The sequence below is a fragment of the Struthio camelus genome, chromosome 1, assembly GCF_040807025.1.
Source record: "Struthio camelus isolate bStrCam1 chromosome 1, bStrCam1.hap1, whole genome shotgun sequence".
Classification (NCBI taxonomy): Eukaryota; Metazoa; Chordata; class Aves; order Struthioniformes; family Struthionidae; genus Struthio; species Struthio camelus.
In genome coordinates, this window is record NC_090942.1 from 217,844,412 (window position 1) to 217,864,902 (window position 20,491).

At 41.1% G+C, this 20,491-nt stretch overlaps 1 protein-coding gene across 1 annotated transcript; it reads left to right on the top strand.

Moving 5' to 3' along the window:
• The first annotated feature begins 1,338 nt into the window (after window positions 1-1,338).
• On the top strand, window positions 1,339-19,502 carry EED (embryonic ectoderm development). Its single transcript, XM_068930623.1, has 12 exons — window positions 1,339-1,508; window positions 4,399-4,551; window positions 9,911-10,003; window positions 10,927-10,992; window positions 11,784-11,909; window positions 12,018-12,099; window positions 14,705-14,796; window positions 15,746-15,879; window positions 16,809-16,914; window positions 17,657-17,815; window positions 18,263-18,336; window positions 19,176-19,502. Exons 1-12 carry the CDS (start codon window positions 1,380-1,382, stop codon window positions 19,300-19,302), a joined length of 1,341 nt encoding a protein of 446 aa, XP_068786724.1. The 5' UTR covers window positions 1,339-1,379; the 3' UTR covers window positions 19,303-19,502.
• Window positions 19,503-20,491: the final 989 nt, after the last annotated feature.

Below are 20,491 nucleotides of genomic sequence, written 5' to 3' on the forward strand. Positions count from 1 at the left end.
AGCCGAAACTGAAGCAGATTCTCTGAACTTTCAAGCTAGTCTTTAACCACAAACTAATTCTTTAAATAGAAGCTTGAAGTGTACTATGCTGTTGGGAAACTCATCTCCGCTGATGTACCAGCCGTTCATGTCTTCTGAGAAAGCAAAAAAGGCAAGTGGTTGTAGACCAAGGGCTGTCTGGAGAGGCCAACAGCATTATCACCTAGTGAAAAAAATCCTCTAGCATCTAGAAGAGGTAGGAGAAGGCAGAGGCCAGTCTGGGCCCAGCAAGTTAGTGATGGAGACTGAATGCTTTTACTGGTGATTCCGGCCTACGTTCACGCCAAGAAACACAAGCTGGCTGGGGCTTTCACTGTCCTGATGTTTTGGATGAGCCAGTGCGACGTTGTGGAATTGAATGCCTAGCTGGCCACCTGGAGGCTACCAGTTGAGAGCTGCAAAAGTAAAGGGGAGCTGTCTTCTTTCCGCTAGCGCGAGGGCACCTGTGGTGAGAATTAAAAACCTTTATCACTGAAAACTGTGCTTACCCTTCCTTTAACAGATCTGCAGCATAGGCATGGTTTAGTCTTAATAAAGATGCCAATCTAAAAATACCCAGCAATATTTTAAGACTAATCCATTCTTTGTTTATGTCCCCACAGAGGTATAGAACATTTTTATCACAGCCTTGATTTATAGCACAAATCGGGGCAGTTGTGACCTCCCAAAGCTTTTGTCTTAAGCTATGCATTGTGTAATGCTCCACTGGAGCCTACGCTGCCATAGCAGAAAAGAGGGATGGTTTACTGCTGAAAACCCGATAATCTGTGCACCCAATAATCTGTAAGCATATTTTTTCCCGTTTATCTCGGGAGGTTACGCCAGCTTAAATTTTAGATAGGGGGCACGGCTCACCTCCCTCGGAGGAATCACCGTGAGACTGGGACATCTCCCTCGCGGAGGGAAAGACCCGTTTCTGCCTGACCAAAGAAAGCAGGTGCCCACCGTGCCGGCGGGGCCGACTACTTCTCCCCTTTGGCAGAGGGTTTTGACCCTTCGCCGTCGTCACGGCCCCGGGCCCAGAGAGTTTGGAAGTGAGGAAAAACGGCAGGGGCGGCGGTTGGCGCACAGCAAGAGAGCGGGCACCGCCGGGAGGGCTCCCTCTCGCCGGCAGGGCAGGCGGCAGCGCCCGCGCGCAGCCGAGCCCCTTCCCCGGGCCCCGCCGGGCCCCCCGCGCCCGGGGCCGCGCCGCGCCGAGGGCGCTTTTTCAGCAGTGTGGCAGCCGCGGCGCCGGGCGGCGCGGAGGCCGGGGCGCGGGGCTGCTTTACGGCAACGCGCTTCGACCTCGCCGGCCGCGCTTTGCGGCTGCGTGGCGCGGGGTGGGGTGGGGGGCGGGGAAGATGTCTGAGCGGGGAGAAGCCCCGGCGGCCGCGGCATCGGCGGGAGCGGGCGGCGAGATGCCGGCCAAGAAGCAGAAGCTGAGCAGCGACGAGAACAGCAACCCCGGGGACCTGTCCGGCGACGAGAACGTGAGGCCGGCCGGGGGGGGGGGGGGACCGAGGCGGGGGGCGAGGGCGGGGGGGAGAGGGGCGGGAACGCTGAGGCGGCGGCGGCGGCCGCGGGGCCTCGCGCCGGGGGCGGGCGGGAGCGCTGAGGCGGCGGCGGCGGCGGCGGAGGCGGCGGCGCGGCCCGCTCTGCGGTGGGGGCGGGAGCCCTGCGCGGGTCCCCGCGGCTGTGCCGCGGCCCCGGGTCGCCGGCCGGCCGACCCCCGGCGGGGCCCCCGCGGCGGCGAGGAGCGAGCGGAGGGCGTGTGGGCAGCCGCCGCGCGAGGAAGGCGGGCGGCTGGCGGGAGGCCGCGGCGGGGGAGGCCGGCGTGGGGCTGGGCGGGGGACGCTCGCTTTTCCTCCACGTGCCCGGGAAGGGGGGGGGGGGTTGAGGCCCAAGCTGCGAGCGTTTTGTGGCCTCGACTGTCGCCCCGAGGCTGCTTTAAAATATCAGGCTTTTTTTTTTTTTTTTCCCCCTCCTTCTTCCGAAAAGCCAGATTTCCCTTCTGCCTTGCAGTTTTGTGTCGTGTGTCTGCACCGTCACGTTGTAGAGTAACGTGTGTAAATCTGTGTGCGCAGCCCTTTGGTGAAGGAAGAGTAGGAGATTATGCGCTTAAGCTTCTGTCAGCAGAAGAAGGCTGCAGGGGATGAGGACTGTAATCTCTAAGTTACGTTAAAATGTAGTGTTCAGAACAAAGGTAACGTGATTGATATAGAGTAGCTTAATGCCTGAAGGATAAACTTTAAATGATTGCTAGATACCTCAGATTGCGTAGTTGCTGGAGTCGGGGGGATGTTATTCAGGTTTCAGCTTTATGCTTTTTTTTTTTTTTTCCAGTTAGAGTACTTGTCCAGAAAGCAAAGGTCTGCACCCTGCTCCCCCAAAACCTCTAGAAGTGCTATGTGTGAGGCGATAGACAGGTCCAAGGTACCCTATATGCCTCCTGCTGAACTTCTTACTACACAGCAGCACTCGGCAGCCAGTGATACAGACAGTGCATTTGGGAATACGAGTGTAATTCATCAATAAGGGCATTTGGGTTTGCTTTGGTGTCTGCCGCAGGTCAGCGGCGATCTGTGGATGCAGGCTTTTTGGTTACTGAAGATATGATCCATCTCCAGGTGAAAGGACTCTCTTTCCAAGAGCTTGTTACAGAGCTCTGCTATTCCTGAAAGGCCTAGATTCTGCTTAAAATTTGGCATAACAGTATCGATTTGGGGAAAGAGTGTTTTTGTTCTGCAGCTATCCTGGATGCAAGTCTGTTGGTTAGGGTACAATGCAATTACAGCATACACTGGTAAAGGGACTTTTATTTGAAGAGTCTGCTAACTATGTATTTGCTGTGCCAATTAAATGCTGTTCTTATATTGACTATATCTTACTAGCACACAGAAAAGTTCAGTCTTCTGAAGTGTTATGACTCTCATCAGTAAGTGCGCTTGGGAGAGTAGAATTTGGGATGCTCTGAAACTTTCTAGGGAAATTTGCGAGAAGAAATTGGAAAACAAAAACTTCAAAGCTCGGATAAGTGTATTTAGGTGAAGGTTGACTCTTTAGAGATACAGTGCGAAGGGAATGACTCCAGGTTTGGGCAGTTTACTTATAGCTTTATATGTGCTCTTTCCTCCTTTTCTTCCCCTCAGATGTCCAGATTTTCAAAGTTGTTGGGCAACTGAAGACCAGTATATCTGTCCTCCTTGCTTGCCATGATACAGATACGCAACTAGGAGACAACGTGAATGTGGGAATTGATGAATTTATATTTATAGTTGGCCTTATATCATATTCCTAATAGAGTTCCTGATGCAGCTTCGTGTTACACTTAATCTGTTCCAGTGACAGGCTATTGTATGCTTCTGTCTCTCTTAGTTCAGATCTAGTAATCACATGACCTTGGGATGAGTGGTTTTACCCCACTGCTCCGATGGAAAATGAACAGAGTAACTTGCTAGAAAAAAAAGGTTGTTGGTTCAGCAAGCTGAGACTTACTCATATAGAACCACAGGAGTGCCAGTTATGATGCAGTTGAAGAAGTGGGCAGTGGTGGATGGGGCAGAGAAGGGGAAAGTCCTGTTCAGTGGTGTCCTGTAGTTATACTGCATAGGAAATTGTAGTTTCTGTCAACTCTCCAAAGTTGATCTGAAACTATTCAGTGACTGAACGGGTTGTTCTGCCCATCCATCCCTTTCTTCAGTTCTCCCCTCCCTTACCTTGGCTCTGGCTGCTGACAGTTGGAGGGCAAGTTGGATTGGTTAGCTGATCATACAGGAAACGTTGTTGTTGTTGTTGTTTTTTCAATTACAAATCAGGTCAAATCAGGTGTCAGTAGGAAAGAGCAGGAGGGGAGAGTGGGACGACTTCTTCTGGTGGCAGTGCCGGCTTACTGCAGAACTGCATTATTGCAGGACTATGCTGTGCGTGATGCTGCTGCTGAAGGGATACAGAAGTCTCTCAGAATGGTTATATTCTTGACGTGACTAACCATAACGTTTTTGTACAAACAATCGCTTCATTCCATGTACTTCAGAAATACTGATTTCATCTACGTCAAAGATATTTTCCAGGGAAAGAAGTGCTTTATTTTTAGACATTTTCTTAAGAGCAGCTTCCTATATTCTGAAGAAATTTCGCTAGTTCACATATGACCCATTTGGATTGACCCTCTTGTGACTCATGTCCTGTTTCTAGCAAGGAATGGTATTTTGTTAATATACATTTATTTACGCAAATCTAAATAAACCTAAGTCCTAGGATACCTTCTGTTCTTACGGAGCAGAAGGAGAAGTGAAAAGGCCAAGTGCTGCAACGTTAGTTGAATTTGTACATTGGTTAATGACATCTATATGACAGTCTATATAATTTGAATATTTTCAGGATGATGCTGTTAGTATTGAAAGTGGTACTAACACTGAACGCCCTGACACCCCGACAAACACTCCTAATGCACCAGGAAGAAAAAGCTGGGGGAAAGGAAAATGGAAGTCAAAGAAGTGCAAATATTCCTTCAAATGTGTAAATAGCCTAAAGGTATGTATGTGTGAACTTCAGCATGGGAGAGCTGGATGCCATTTGCTGTCATTGATGTTAGTGTTTGTGAGAAGAGTGTGATATTTTAAAATATCTTTATGTAATTATGTTCCATGCTTATCTGAAGAAAATATCTTTCTTGTTTTGAATAAACAAAGCTTTAAAGAAAAAGAATACTGAGAAATAAGAATCAGTAGAAGGTGATGTAATTGGCCCAATTTTGTACAGTTTTGCAACATTACACATGCTATTTTATAATTATATATGTCATTGGCGCTGCAGTTACTTGAGATAGTGAAACAAATTGAAATAAAGTAAAAGCTGTGACAACTTGATGTAGAGTACTGAACTAATACAGAATTTTTCTACCAGTTGAAATATATTAAAAATAGAGCCTTACAGCCTTGGAGTACCTTTTTCCTTGCTCTTATCAGAACAAAGACTTTCTGTCATCAAGCAATTACCATAAATGTTGCAGAGTGTGATCTGGTTAATTTACCAGGCACCTGATCTAGATCCCACTTAATACCACCAGGTATTATGTGAGAATTTAAGGGATGTGGACCCATTGCCTGTACTCCTTGTGTTCTAGATTTTTTTTTTTTTTTTTTTTTCTTCTGCACTGGTCACAGACCATGGAGAACTAAATGAGTTGGTTTCAGTTTGATCCTCTTGCATTAACAGGATGTTGTTCTTTCTTTCCTCTTGTGTGGGATATTTACATGTCAAAAGCTGTAAATATGCCATCTGATCTGATTTTTATAAGATTTCTAAATAAAAGAAACAATGGGTCTGGAACAAGATGGGAGCTTTGCTAAACTTTGTATATATAGCTAACGAGAGGGTGCGGGCAGATCTATCATGGGTATTTCCAGCAGAGTTGCTTTAAGAGGTTTTGTCGTTCTCCCACACTTTTAACTATTGAGCTGTGCTAACATAGCTATTTCTGAACTCGTGCTTCAGACTGCCTCACTGAAATGATGGGGTAGCTGAGCTGGAGTGGATGAGAGGTTTGGAGCATGGAAACCTCCTACAGTAGCTTTACTGCTGGAGAAATTGTGATATGAAGTTACACTGACAAAAGTGTCTCGGAAAGTAAGTCGATCTTTGTGTCTTTTTTGATGTTTAATGAAAAGTTATCTCTGCTCTTTCAAGGTGGAGGAGGAAGGGAAGTTCTTTCGTTTTCACGTAGGTAGACAGCTGCTCCTGTTATTCACACCAGTCGCCCCCACAGATAGTGTTCTTTTTGTGGCATCATGTCATGCTTCTAACGCAGACGTAGGCCTCTGTGCACCCAAACACTGAGCAGCTTTTGAGTTTCGTTACGCACATTCGTTTTCCATCTGCAGACTAAGTATCCCTACGTGGCTAGTACTTTTCAGGTCTCTTCTGGAAAAACAGAACACACTACCCCCTTACTTAAACTGAGGCCCCACTATAGGGTGACCCAAAAGGCCAGCTTATGTAGTTAAGCGTTCCCTGACTTCCCTGGAATTGAATCAGGGCCTAGGAACAGATTGCTGTGCAAGTTAATCAATCTGTGAGAGAGTAAACGTGCAGTTTCAGCTAAGTGAGATATTTTTATTATCTCTTTCTTCTCATTTCTCTTTGAACTGAAATTGAGACATATTAATAGGAAGACTAGAAAGCAGCCATATTTGGTAACTCCTCTTTGCCTCATATTTGAGGAAGCCTCTGTAATTTTCTTTTTCCTGTTCTTCCATACTGATTTTGCAGATACTGAATATTGTATATGGGTTGGGAAAGACATTCATGATTCTTGTATGTCACGTCTTGTATCATATAGTTTATACTTTGTCTTTGAAGTATGCTGTAAGGTGTATGTATTAAAACTTATGAAAAGTCAACACAATTTAAAGGCATGGAAATTCATTCTTTAGGGATGTGTGGATTATGTTGTTTCTACTTTCCTGCTCGTTTCCACCATCTTCCCCCTCCCCCCCCCTTTTTTTTTTTTTTAAAACAGGATTTTACCATAGGGAAACAAAGAAGTATGTCCATTACTGACTGCTTTGAATGTTAAATGACTATGATTCAGCCAGACACATTCATTGCTTGCTAAATATGTTTTTTTAAACTCTAGTGTGGAAGTTATTTTGGCTGAAATATAAGTACCAGGAAAACAAACAAACAAAAAGCTTTCCAAATGATAGGAGATAAACTGCTTTATTTTTCTTGCTGTTTACAGTACTAAGATACTGTAAGGTAAACTGAAGAATCTTCTTTGCTCACCATGGGCTGAATGGAAACCTAGTTTATAAATGAGCATATATAGCTAGCTGAAGCACATGCTCATATACATCCATATATGTTCCACTTTTATGTTTTCCAGCAAAGAACTATGTGTATGCTGCTTCGATGTGTGATGTGTTCTCTTTAAAACAATGCCATTATTTGCCCTACCGTTTGTTTTTGTTTAGGGTGTGGTTCAGTAGCTGTTTGCACAGTGTAATGTCTTAGCTTCTACTAACTGTCCCCCTAAGCTGGGAATCTGGAACTGACCACAAGCAAAGAAAGTTCTAGCTTGTTGCCATGTAAAAGAGAGGTAACTAAACCGCTGTTGATGATAGCTTGCTGCCACTGCAAGGACTGGAAATGTACGTGTTGTCAGTTAGTGCCTTGTGAGCGGAGAAGGTGACAGATTATTAAGATATGTTCATGCAGTTGTGGGCAATTATCTTCTTGCTCCCGTTGTACTTACATATCTGCTTCCACTCTGAAAACAGATCTACTCTTACTCTGTTCACTGGAACCTGAGATGGAGTTTAGCAAGTAAGGGCAAAACTAATAAGATTATTAATATATTTACTCCAAGAATGCTGTTGTAACAATTGTAGGTCTAGTTGCTCCTCTATCTCCTTCCTGGTGCATGAGGCACCTGAGTACTTTGAGTCTTGTGCTCTTCATTTCTGCTGGTGTGAAGGTGGCATTTCACATTTCTCCCATTCTTGGCTAGCATCTGGGTCATACTGTTCTTATATGCAAATCAGTGGTCAGATTTGCATGACAGATTTGGTATATCACAGGGTACCATAACGTGCAGCACCTAATAGCACAGTATTTTTAACACCTGCTTCATTATTTAGCAATTGGAACAAAGACTGGAGTGGACAAGTATTATCAGAAGAGCTTATGTGCTGCCTTTTGCCAGTAAGGATGATAGTATTTTAAACTAGATAATCAAAACTTCTTCTGATACCCTAGTAGCATCCTGCAAGAGCCTCTGTCTCTCTCCTTCATGCAGTACACACCAGAAGAACTATAATATATATGTTCAGACTCTTCGATGTAGCAAATTGTATGAGGAATGTAGTGTGGATGGTGCAAGTCATCTAAAGACATTTATCCCACAAAGTAATTTTTCTAGGGAAATAGGTTTTATCTTTGAAAAAGACTTCTTAAATACTTTAGGAATCTGTTCAAACACAGAAATAGTATAGTCCTTTATTGTATGTCTCTACTTACTACATATCACCCTAGACTGGGTTCTGTATAGAAAATAATTAACTTGTCACAGCTTATCTTGGGAAAATATCCCATATTGGGGGAAGGGGAATCTTGGATGCCAAGCTTTTTCTTTCTCCTCTTCATATTTCCCATGTCACAAAACTAATTGGAAATAGTGCACCTGAGAGAGAACAAAATTATTCTTGAAAAACAAATGCTCCTGTGCTAGGCAAAAGCTTCTGCTGTATCTCTAATAAAACTGTATGAATGTATGGATTTTACCTGTGTGTTATCTTTGTGTAGTTGATCAAGTGCCCTCTTTATTCACCATAATGAACTCGCATACAGACATTCAGAAAAAACTCATTATTAATGGAAACACTTTTTTTTTTTATGCTAATCACCCATTCCATGTTTGACTGCTCAGCTACGTTCTTCAAGGAAGACTTAAATACACTCTAAAGACAAGCCTAGAAACTAAAATTCAAAACTTTATTGGACTCATACACAAGTCCATGATTTTGAGATTTCAATGCATACAGTTTTCTACTTGTTAATCTCTAATTAAATTGTAATACTTTACAGGTGCTGAATACCAGTTTTTTTTTGCTTTTGTCCCCAGTGGCTAATGATCTTACTACTTTTTCCTTTGCTAATATCCGATACTAGCTTTTCTCCCTTCATACAAACCAGTTGTCTGTTCTTACGTGTTTTGATGGGTAATACTTTATTGAATTAAATATGGAACGCTTCTTACTAATCTGTATTCAGTTTTGACCTCTATTCCTGAAATTCGGGAGGGCCTTTTCTCTGAAAGATGTTCTCCCTCTGCTTTCTAGCTTTTTTTAGCTCTATGTCTTGAGGTAATAACAGATGCTACTTTTCTCAGTAAATACTGCCCCTTTTAAATCCTTCCACGCTTCCTTGCTTTTTAGCAGGTTTCTTTTGAGTAGTACTGGACTTGCCTCCCCCCGCCCCTTCAAATTTATCCTGTGGTTCTTTGATAGGCCAGAGCTACCAAGGCTAATGTTTCTGGTAAAGAACTACCATTTGAAGAGCATTCAACAGCCATCGTGAGACACTTCCTTCCTGCTTGTACTGTCCCAGACAGTCCCCTGGGGGGAGGTACTTTAATGAACATTATTCTTACTGAAAACATCCTGCCAGGGCAGGCCAAAATACTGTTATCAATTATTAACAAGCACTGCTATATTCATCACAATTTATAAACGTATCTGGTTGTTTTTCTCTTTAAAACTGATGCAAGCTGTATAAAAAATATACTTGGCATTTCTCTGGTGAAAACACTCTGTAGACATGAACTTTGCAGTATGACATGCTGGAATTAGTTCATTATGTCTGTAGCAGAGTTGCAAGACCTAACCATGCTGGAATAGTTGAATGTAACCCTTCTCCACTCATACACCAGCATAATTCTTCTCTGTCCTAATAAGTCTCCTCAGTGAGGTTGTAAATCCTTCCATGGTTGTAATTATTAACAATAACAAGCCGGGTCTGTGTGCTTTTTATAGGCTAGGTTGCTTTGTTGAAGGTTTCAGAACAAAGTAAGTAGTATTGCTGCAGGTATTACTCGGGAGTTCTGCCAACTTCTGGCCATAACTATGAGACAACAGTTCTTTTCCTTCACTTTTTAAAAGCTTGACAAAAAGTATTCCTTTAACTTCCCTTAAGACAGCCAAGATAAAATGTGATGTTGCAAAACTGCTCTTTTTAACTGTTTACTATCTGAAATTATACTGGATGTGAACCTAGTAGTTTGAGGAGGAAAACATACCAATTAACCTGTTTACCACCACAGCTCAATTCCACAGAAAAATGTCTGGATTTTTTTTTTTTTTTTTTACTCTCTAATCTTACTGTACATCTACAGGAGGACCATGGTCAGCCTTTGTTTGGAGTCCAGTTTAATTGGCACAGTAAAGAAGGTGATCCTCTTGTTTTTGCCACTGTAGGCAGCAACAGAGTGAGTAATCTATTTTTAACCGTAAGCCCTTCCTAGTGGTTCTGTTTGCCAGAACTTCTTGACCAATCCTTTTACCTGTGTTTAGTAGTGACACAGTATAGAAAGCTTTCATATAGAAAAGCTTCATATAGAGATCTTTATTTCTGAGGTATGTGCTGTCTTTTATCTGGGAGAAGTGAAACCACTGGATTGTTGTATGATGTCATGCTTTAGCTATTTGGGAATTAGCCTGTATGGTGATTAAAATTCCATCAGTAAGGTAAACATAGGGTGAGGGAGAGAGGATGCCTAAATTAGTCTTCTCGCTAGAATTTCTCCTCTTAGGCGTTACTGTTTCCACAAGGTTATATGCTCTAAAATTGAATGGGAAGTGCCAATGATGCCAGTGTGCTCGGCAGCTAAATTGATGGCCTGTTTGAGGTGAATTTATAGGTCCTTCCTGAACAAGGATCTACGTCACTTCAGTCTTAAAAATAACTCCTGAAGCGCACTCTGTGTATGTGTTGTGAATAAACAAGAAGCTTTCCGTTTCCAGATTTGTTCCACCTGGCAATTACCAAAAGTGCTAACCTAAGATTACACCAGATATCAATGGCTTGCTAAAAGACCAAAATCAGGTTAGAGATGGCTACAGTAGCTAGTATTTCAAGGGACTAGAACTTCATAGAGACAATTCAGTTAGTAGCTTTTAACGTCTAGGAAGCCTGCTAACAAGTCCTGTGTGATGCTTTACTGAAATAACGGAGCATTCTTTCATCAGACCTCTTCCCTGTGTTGCAATGCAGATCAACAGATAATGGATGAGATCTAAACCGTAAAAGCACACAACCTCTCCCACATCAGAAAGTCAATACTCAGTTGCATGTGATTTCCATTGGAAGTATCATAAGCAAGCAGTAACTTCTCCCACTTTTTTTCTCCAGGTTACTTTGTATGAATGTCATTCCCAAGGAGAAATACGTCTGCTGCAGTCCTACGTGGATGCTGATGTATCCTTTTAAATTAAAACAGAAACAAAAACCAAAGCAAAACAGTTGTTTACTTCCCCTATATCAGAATTGAAAAGGCTTCATAAGAAACAGAATTTGAACATTTTTGTCTGTGATTTAATACTTTGCTCATGTGGCACATTCCTGATGGTAGACCCAAGCCTTACTACGTTTCCACATCCTAGAATCCCACCTGTTGAAATAATACTAGGAATGCAGACTCATGGAATATGCTATATTAAAATATTTGAAAACTGATTCTCCATCAGCTTAATCTTCCCAACACTAATATTTGTGTAATGTTTTACAGTGTTCTCAGCTTCCCTCTGAATTGTAACTGGGATTAAAGCTTAAGGATTTCTGTCTCACTCTGAAGTGGTAATAATTTGTGTTAATCAGTCACAGTTCATGAATATTGACTTGTGAACTCGATCTTGATTTACACTCATTTTATTCCCAGTCTCTGAATGTTTTGGAGAAAGAGGTTGAAAAGAGATGCCAAAAAAAGAAGGTGTTCCTTGTGTGTTGAGGAGCAGAAGTGAGGAAATTGGTATATGAAGACAAGGGGATAGAGCTGATATTTATATATTTACAGATGTAACATTAAATATTTTTTATTATTATTATTAGGACCTAGGACCCAATACAAAGTCCTAGGTACTTTTATAAAAACAGCATCAAGCTTATTTGCTTCAAAAATTGCATTAGTTAAAAATAAAACATTTTTCTAAAAAAAAATTACAAAAACACACTCCTGTTACTTCTGTGTTCCTTAATGTGAGACCTTGTAGGCAGATGAAAATTTCTATACCTGTGCATGGACATACGATAGCAATACAAGCCATCCTCTTCTGGCTGTGGCAGGGTCCAGGGGTATTATTAGGATAATTAATCCTATTACAATGCAGTGCATAAAGGTGAGTGCTCAGAACTTCGAGAGACAGCTTGCATTTCAGTAAGGTGTGTAACACCTAAATACATATGAACCTGGGAAATGATAACTTAGTCTCTGAATTCTGTCCCAGCACTATGTAGGCCATGGAAATGCAATCAATGAACTGAAATTCCATCCAAGAGATCCAAATCTCCTTTTATCTGTAAGCAAAGGTGAGGAAAAATACCTTTTGTTTCTTGTATAAATCCAAGGTACTTTGGTTTGGAATTTTGGTCTTGAAGGTAGCCCAAAAACCTCTCAAATCCAAGTTGGTGAATGCTACTGAACAAGTTTATCCTGCAAGTCTAGAGCAAATCTTGCCCTTAAAGATTATATAAAATGTAAATATTAAATTCGTGGCCTACAGTAAAAATAACTGTGGTATAAAGGGATTGTGGACGGTGCTTCTGAGTGTTGGGGTTGCTCTTTCCTTGCTAACAGTAATTTGAGGGTTTTGTTTTTTTTTTTAATTGTTGAATCGTTGCCATCTAGTGGGAATGTCATAATGTGGCAGACGGCATTCATCACGGTAGTCATGGGGAAAACTTTTATTTTCTGTCAGGAGGAGCTCGGACTTTAATTGCAGTTTGTATAAAAAGGGTACTAGTAAAAGGAGAAGTAAGGTTTTCATTGGTGTTGTACAGCGTTGTTTGCAATGTCTAAACAATCACAGCTTCAAAATCTAGACTATCTTGTTAAGTAAAGGAACACTTGATCTGTCACAAGAATAAGCTTGCAGTAATCACAGAATAGTTGGGGTTGGAAGGGACATCTGGAAATTGTCTAGTCCAACCCCCCTGCTACAGCAGGGTCGCCAACAGTAGGTTGGTTGGGACCATGTCTGGTTGGATTTTGAATATCTCCAAGGATGGAGGCTCCATGACCTCTCTGGGCAACCTGGTCCAGTGTTCAGCTGCTCTCACAGTGAAGTAGTGTTTTCTTTTGTTCAAGTGGAACTTCCCGTGCTTCAGTTTGTGCCCATTGCCTCTGGTCCTGTCAGTGGACACCATGGAGAAGAGTCTGGTTCCATCCTCTTGAGATCCTCCCTTCAGATACTTCTCACACGTTGATCACATCCCCCCCTCAGTCTTCTCTTCTCCAGGCTGAACAGGCCCAGCTCCCTCAGCCTTTCCTCATCTGAGAGGTGCTCCAGCCCCTTCATCATCCTAGTAGCCCTTTGCTTGCTGGACTTGCTGCAGGAGCTCCATGTCTCTCCTGTACTGGGGAGCCCAGCACTGGACACAGGACTCCAGGTGAGGCCTCCCCAGGGCTGAGTAGAAGGGGAGGCCTCACCCCCCTTGACCTGCTGGCAACACTCTGCCTAATGCAGCCCAGGATACCTTTGGCCTTCTTGGCCACAAGGGCACGTTGCTGGCTCGTACTTAACTTGTCGTCCACCAGGGCTCCCAGGTCCTTCTCTGCAGAGCTGCTTTCCAGCAGGTCAACCCCCAGCCTGTGCTGGTGCATGGGGTGATTCCTCCTGAGGGGCAGGACCCTGCACTTGCCTTTGTTGAACTTCATGAGGTTCCTCTCCGCCCATCTCTCCAGCCTGTCCAGGTCCCTCTGAATGGCAGCACAGCCCTCTGGTGTGTCAGCCTCTCCTCCGAGTTTTGGATCATCAGCAAACTTGCTGAGGATGCAGTTAGTCCTTTCATCCAGGTCATTGATGAAGTTGTTGAACAGCCTTGGCCCAAGCAAGAACCCAGCAGTTCAGCCAGCCTGCAGTCTACCTTATGGACCACTTATGTAGCCCATCCTTTATCAGCTTGTCTGTGAAATGAGTATCTATGAATGCTAGGACTGAAAATGGTAACAAAGGGGGCTGTTGACTTCAGTGTGGTTGGGCGGTGTTACTGGTAAGGCTACACAAGAATAGCAGTTGGGAACCTCTGTAATTCTTGCAACTGTCTAGTTTTTGGTGTGGTTCTGTGCTGTGGGTCTATAACTTAGAATTTCTTCACTTCTGCATATTTTCCAAGTTCTCTTTCTAATAACATTTTGACAGCAGCCGTAGTACTAGGAGTTTTAATGTGCAATCCCTGGACCGGGTACTATCTTCAAGAGGGCATGAGGCAGGAGGGTACTAGTGTCTCAGAACTGCTTGAGATGAGTAGAAAGCGAGGAAAATGTGTGGGACTGTGTGGCATTCCCACTCATATTTCTGTAATTTAGTGCAGTGTACTTACGGAGTTCGAATGGGGAAGTACACTAGCAGTTCCCAGGGCTAGAGATTCTGCGTGAGAAATTGTTCAAACTTTCTTTAAACAAGTGGACTAGTCACATTGACTTGGAAGTATATGTTATAGAAATCATTCCTTCCTGCCCCTATATTTTACAGTCCATAAAGAATAATATTTTAAAGAATATAAAATGGAAACTCCAAGCTTTCTGAACACTGATGTAAGAATGGCTGAAAGGAATTCAGCATTTTTTTGAAATATAATATTGTCTTTGAGCTAAGACTGAATAAAGACACACTTGTCCAAGGTCAGACTCTGCTTTTCAGATGGTCTGAGACCTAAAAATATTTTTGATAGAAACTGTCCTCGGGGGTGCGGGGTAGGAAAGGCACGCTTTCTCCATTACAGATTTAACGCTAACAGTATCTAGTTGTAACGGCAAATCTAGTGAATGCAGTCCTGTTGTTCCTAGCAATTGAATTCCAAGTGCCTTTTCTTTTGTTTACGTGGGTATGTATTATTGAAAGTGGTGAAGCTGAAGTATATTATTCATGTGTGCGTATGAAAAGCAGCATGTAATTTTATTTGTTCTTTATAGATCATGCATTGAGACTGTGGAACATCCAGACAGACACGCTGGTTGCAATATTTGGAGGAGTAGAAGGGCACAGGGATGAGGTGTTAAGTGCAGTAAGTGGAAGACTGTGGGGCAGTGATTTAGATTTACAAAGGGTAGTAAGTCCACGATGTGCAACTTTTTTTCCTTCTGTTGTGCACTGTTTTTGATATTATGCCTAATAAAACTGAAGTGCATCAGCAATGTTTTAAGTGGATAGACAAGCGTAATTCTGAAGTGGTTTGATTGATCTGGCTGCCTCTCAGTAAAGAGGACAGGAGTTCACTTTGTGCATCTGTTCCAGTAGCTAGTTCTCTCACAGTGCAGCCTAGAAGTAAACAAAATGGAGCTCAGTGGGGCTAGAAAGAATAATAAGTTTTCATTATGGTCCCACTTTTGGAGTTCTTGAGGTCTTGCCAAGCAAAAGCAGCAAGAACAAATAAACCTTGAGAAATATAGTAGTGAAAGAAAGAAGTTATTTCAAGTGAGCTATGCTGCTTTTCAGTAGCTATGAACATACACTGGTACCCAACAAATACCAGCGAGAATAGTTATCTTTTAATATGCTGCTCTTAATGATTGTTTCCATTGCTGCTGTATGACCTGAAAGATGAGGTGTGTATCTATATGAAACATGATGCTGTGTTCTTCTGTAGTTGTAAATAGTTGTAGTCATTGGCCATGTATTAGCTTTGGAATTCTGCCAAGGTTGTTCCATAAAATGAAAATGAGGGTGTTTACTAAAAGGGAATGCTAGCTGTAGTTTCATTGTCTGTCAGTGCTGTTGAATGCGCCTTTTTTTTTTTTTTTTTTTCTTGAGCAAGAGTAAATAGAATTACTGTGCTCCTTTACAATGAGCAGGATTAAGTAATTAGTATTTTTCCATTTGGAATGCATAGTTCTGTTGCTTTTTCTACGCAGAAAATGCTGTTTTGACCGTGTTTTGCATATGATGGAAGTAAAATCTGAGTTACCATAATGCCATTTAGGCTGAGGGTGCTCAAAATTATTTCATATACATAGGATTATGATCTTCTTGGTGAAAAAATCATGTCCTGCGGGATGGATCACTCTCTGAAACTCTGGAGGATTAATTCCAAGAGAATGATAAATGCCATCAAAGAGTCTTACGAGTACAATCCAAATAAAACCAACAGGTAGGTAGTCTTCATCAAGAAGACTTGTCTTTTTGATGTTATGCCTTAGCAGGATTTTATTGAATTCAAAGTCCTGACTAGAAAATGTCTGAGATTTTTATCTTTTAATTACAATTAAAAGATTAATTTATATTTTAATTACAAGCTGATATATCATTGTATTTCAATAAGTGTCGATGGCTTTTCTTCAGGTTTATACTTTTAAATGAATGTAACTGTGGGCAACTATTGCTAATTATTGCATCTTTATCTGACTTTGTCGCCAGGGCAAAATGTTTACATAGTAGTAACTTTCATTTTCATGATTCTCTGATCTGACCTGAGAGCTGAGTAAATTTTCAGGTAAACGTGGCAATTAGATACATGGTAGATAAATCCTCCTTTATGAAATTCGTCAACCCTTTAATCTTAACTTCAGTTAAACCATTGAGAGAATTGAAGAGTCTAAAACACACTTGAACGTGTTCAGCCATGAGGCTAGCTTTGAAAGTACTTTTTTTTTTTTTGGTAGTGTTACCAAATATTAAATTTGGTAACCATAGAGTTTCATAGAGTGTTTTTATGTTTAACAATTTAGATGTTGTAGGAGGACCATCAGGGAAACTGAGTTGTCTTAATTAGTTCTGGAGGTATTTGTCAAAGGGAGCTGTATTCAGCATCTGAAGGAGTGGTTCGCTTAGCAGTGTCATGTAAATTTGAACCTTTTGGGAAAATGGCTATTTCATTAAGAATGAGGATGAAGACAGGGATTGTTCATCTTCTGAATAAGCATACAAAATCTACGTTGTTTTAAAATGGTTGTGGGAGGGCAGTGAGGCGAAAGACAGGCTTGTCCTTCTAACATCAAGGTATATTAACTGACTCCGTTAAAAATTAGACTTGTGCTTTTGTGTCTCTTTTGTGTCCTCACTCGGCACTTTTCTCCGTAGGCCTTTTATTTCTCAGAAAATTCACTTTCCTGACTTTTCTACCAGAGACATACATAGGAACTATGTTGACTGCGTACGATGGTTGGGAGATCTAATTCTTTCCAAGGTAAGGTGGCAGCTTTTCCAGCTATGTTACTCTTACATGTTTTTTCTGAGGATCTTAAACAGTTCAAGTCCTAAAAGAAATTGGGTGGTTAACTTACTGTGCCATGTCAAATGGTTTTACTGAATATATTGTGGATTTTGTCAACTATTGGGTTGTGTGGGTGAACAACTTGTACTTAAAAATCATTACTAACTACAGGTGTAGCTCTGTTAAGAGTACAGGGATACCCAAAAATCAAGATCTTCATGGAATGTACAATAAAAAAAAATGTAGTACTGGTCAGGGGTCTTAGAACTAAAGAAAGAAATGAAGGTTTCCCTAAAGGAATAAGTTTGATCTGTGTGATAACAACAGTAACATTTGCTTGCAGATAACTGAACAGGGTAGGTATCACTGCCTCTTTGCCAGAAATTGTTGTATGCATGAAGGGATTGGATGAGAAATCCTAAAAAGAAAGTGTGTTTGAGTGCATCTGGCTGACTTCCTCTGAAATGGGTGAGGGAGGGCTCATGCAATCCTGTTATCTGGCAGAGCTGTGAGGGCAGCAATCTCCCAGTGATGGACAGTGACAAATTGTTGGTGATGTGGCTGTGATCTAAGGTCCAAGGTGAGATTTTCAGTTTTACTTTTTTCATGTCCTTGGTGAAGCTGTGAGATGCATTGCTTGGTTGAAATTATAGTTAGACTGAATGTGCAGTATAAGTTGTAAAAATAGACAATTTTTCACTGTTTCCCCTCCCAGTCTTGTGAAAATGCCATTGTGTGCTGGAAACCTGGCAAAATGGAAGATGATATAGATAAAATCAAGCCCAGTGAGTCAAACGTGACCATACTTGGGAGATTTGATTATAGCCAATGTGATATATGGTACATGAGGTTTTCCATGGATTTCTGGCAAAAGGTATGTGTGAGCTTTGGCTTAGCTATATTTGAAGATGACTAGCTTTTCAGCGATTCCACGTGCAATATGTGCAAGGAAAGAGTCTTTATTGCTTCATGAGCTGTGATGTCATTCTTGAGAAGCAGACTGGTTTGGCATGAGGAGCTTTGCACGAAACTGGTGGAGCTCCAAATGTTTCCATTTTGGGTTCTGTTTGGTGGAAAAAGTTCAACCAAATAAATATTTATTTTCTACCAAAGATAAATTTATTGGCATCTACAGAGATGGGTAATAAAGTGAGGGAAAAGGAGGCAATTTTTTAGCATTTCACACCCCTTCAGCAACCTCATTAAGTCAACTTCAAACATACATTTACAATTTATCAGTTACAGAGCCTTTATAAAATTCTAGCTTCCATTCTTTGAGATTATACTTCAAAACTTATATATCTTCTGCTTTCTTTCAAAGATGCTTGCTCTGGGCAATCAGGTTGGCAAACTTTACGTTTGGGATTTAGAAATAGAGGATCCTCATAAAGCCAAGTGAGTACTTAACTTTTAAGATTTATTTTCCTTGAGACAAGGAGTTGCAGCACTTTTATTTTTCCTTTACTGGTAACTACAGAAATTCTTGCACAGTAATAGCAACTTTCCACTCTATCTACTAAGTAAATAAACATTTTGAGCCCCTGAAGGTTAATTTTTTTTTTTTTAAACTATGTTATTGTTTGTTTTACAGTAATGCCAAGAAGCCCCAAACGAATTGGGGCCACATTGTCCTGGGCACTCCATGTAGATACAGTAAAAGAAAGTTTGCTTCTCAAAGAGCTTAGAGACTAATTAGATGGAGAATTTACAAAGCAATCAAGAGAAGTGCCAATTGAATGTAGCACATGACCACAGAGGAACAGGTGAAAGGACTAGAGTGATGAGAATACATAGGTTAGAGTCATGAGAGTACATAGGTTAGCTATAAGCATAATATGGAGGAAAGAGTATGGCCTTTTTCAGTTCCTCACCTGCTTGGTGATTTACTGCGTGTTTCTGTAATCACCCAATTCCAGTATTTTATTCCTAACCATTAGAAAACAAAATTGATTACAAAATCCTAAATAAAGTGATTCAATATGCTTTTAGTTAATGCTTCAATGAAAATTGGATGAATGCGAAAATTTCGTGGTGGTGAATCAGCAGGAAATTGCTACTTTTCCAAATCCAGATCTGGAAAACAAAATAAGGGTGTAATCCTGTTGCCTTTCTAATTCCACCTAAGCCATATAAGTAAGAAGTTGGTGGAACAGCAGTCTATAATGTAGTAGTAAGTGCAGTTTTAACACTGCAGCTGAATTAATTTTCCTTTTTTTTTTTTTTTTTTAATATAGGTGTACGACTCTTACTCATCCTAAATGTGTTGCTGCCATTCGACAAACCAGTTTTAGCAGGGATAGTAGTATCCTTATAGCTGTGTGTGATGATGCCAGTATCTGGCGCTGGGACAGACTACGATAAGTTACATTTTCTTAATTCAAAGTAGAAAATATATTTTCAAATTATAATATAGTCTGTTAACTTGCTTGTACGGTAGATACATTTAGTGTAGACTTTCTCTGAGGTTCAGCAGGCTGGAGCTGAACTGCATGATGTTTACATTCTGTGTAATGTTCTGCTTGAACTCTGCTGCTTTTAATAAAAAGAAGTATTTTTGTAAAGGTTTTTTGAATTGTCAATTTTAATTATTTCCTTCAATGAATTTTCAGTTGTGGCTTGGGAAATGACGTTATGTACAGCTAGCACATAAATATATGGTAATATGGTAGATAGAAATTTGGTATGTATATGCTTGCAGCTGTCTTTGTCCCTTTTTACGTTAAATAAAAACCTATTGAATATTATCCAGGGACCACAAAAAGGAAACACTACACTTAGGAACACAGTATAAATAAATGTTAAATTACTGCTGAAATATTTGGAACTCATTCCTCTCCTTAAATTAGTTACACATTGCAATTGATTCAGTTACAATAATCTCAAATGGGGATGTGCTGTTCACCATTTCTGTTTTTGATTAATGGAAAAAAGTCACTGTTTTTCTGTGGTAATCATTGCTCTACTGTTTAGATTCTGGCTGTCTAGTTACTTGGGATTATTTTATAACAAAGTTAGTTATTGGAAATATTTTTAAATTGCCTCTGTTGTCAGTATCGCCAGCTATCCTCACAAATGCTTTACCTGCTTTAGGAATAACAAATTCTAAAACCAACACTGCTTCTTATAGGTTTATAATATGTACAATTAATAAAAGTTAAAGGGGAAAAAATGAAATAAGAGAGCAGACATCATTAACGGTGATAATCTGTTGTCGAAACACTTGTGCATATGTCTTGTAAGTGTATAGTTAAAATCTGTTACTGTAACAGTCTGTATTTGGTCCAAGACATTACACAAGAGCCGTGAGTACTTTCGATGGGATGGGGGGGAATGTTAATAAGACTTAATGAAGCAGAACAGTTTATATATGTTTTCTGCTGCCCTCCTGTTATCCTTCCGCCTAACACATCAATTGAAAAGAATGTATTAGGATATTGCATAAATACAAGCACCCCGTCTCTAGCAATGTACTAGTGCTTTTTTTGGATCAGTAGGATGAGTTAAAAGGTAGTCCTGTCTGCTACTGATTTTAAGCGCACATCTGACTTTT

Coding starts and splice junctions, on each gene's coding strand:
- EED (XM_068930623.1), top strand. CDS start 1,380: ATGTCTGAGCGGGGAGAAGCCCCGGCGGCCGCGGCATCGGCGGGAGCG. Junction 1,509..4,398: donor ACCTGTCCGGCGACGAGAAC/GTGAGGCCGGCC, acceptor GAATATTTTCAG/GATGATGCTGTTAGTATTGA. Junction 17,816..18,262: donor CCATGGATTTCTGGCAAAAG/GTATGTGTGAGC, acceptor TTTCTTTCAAAG/ATGCTTGCTCTGGGCAATCA.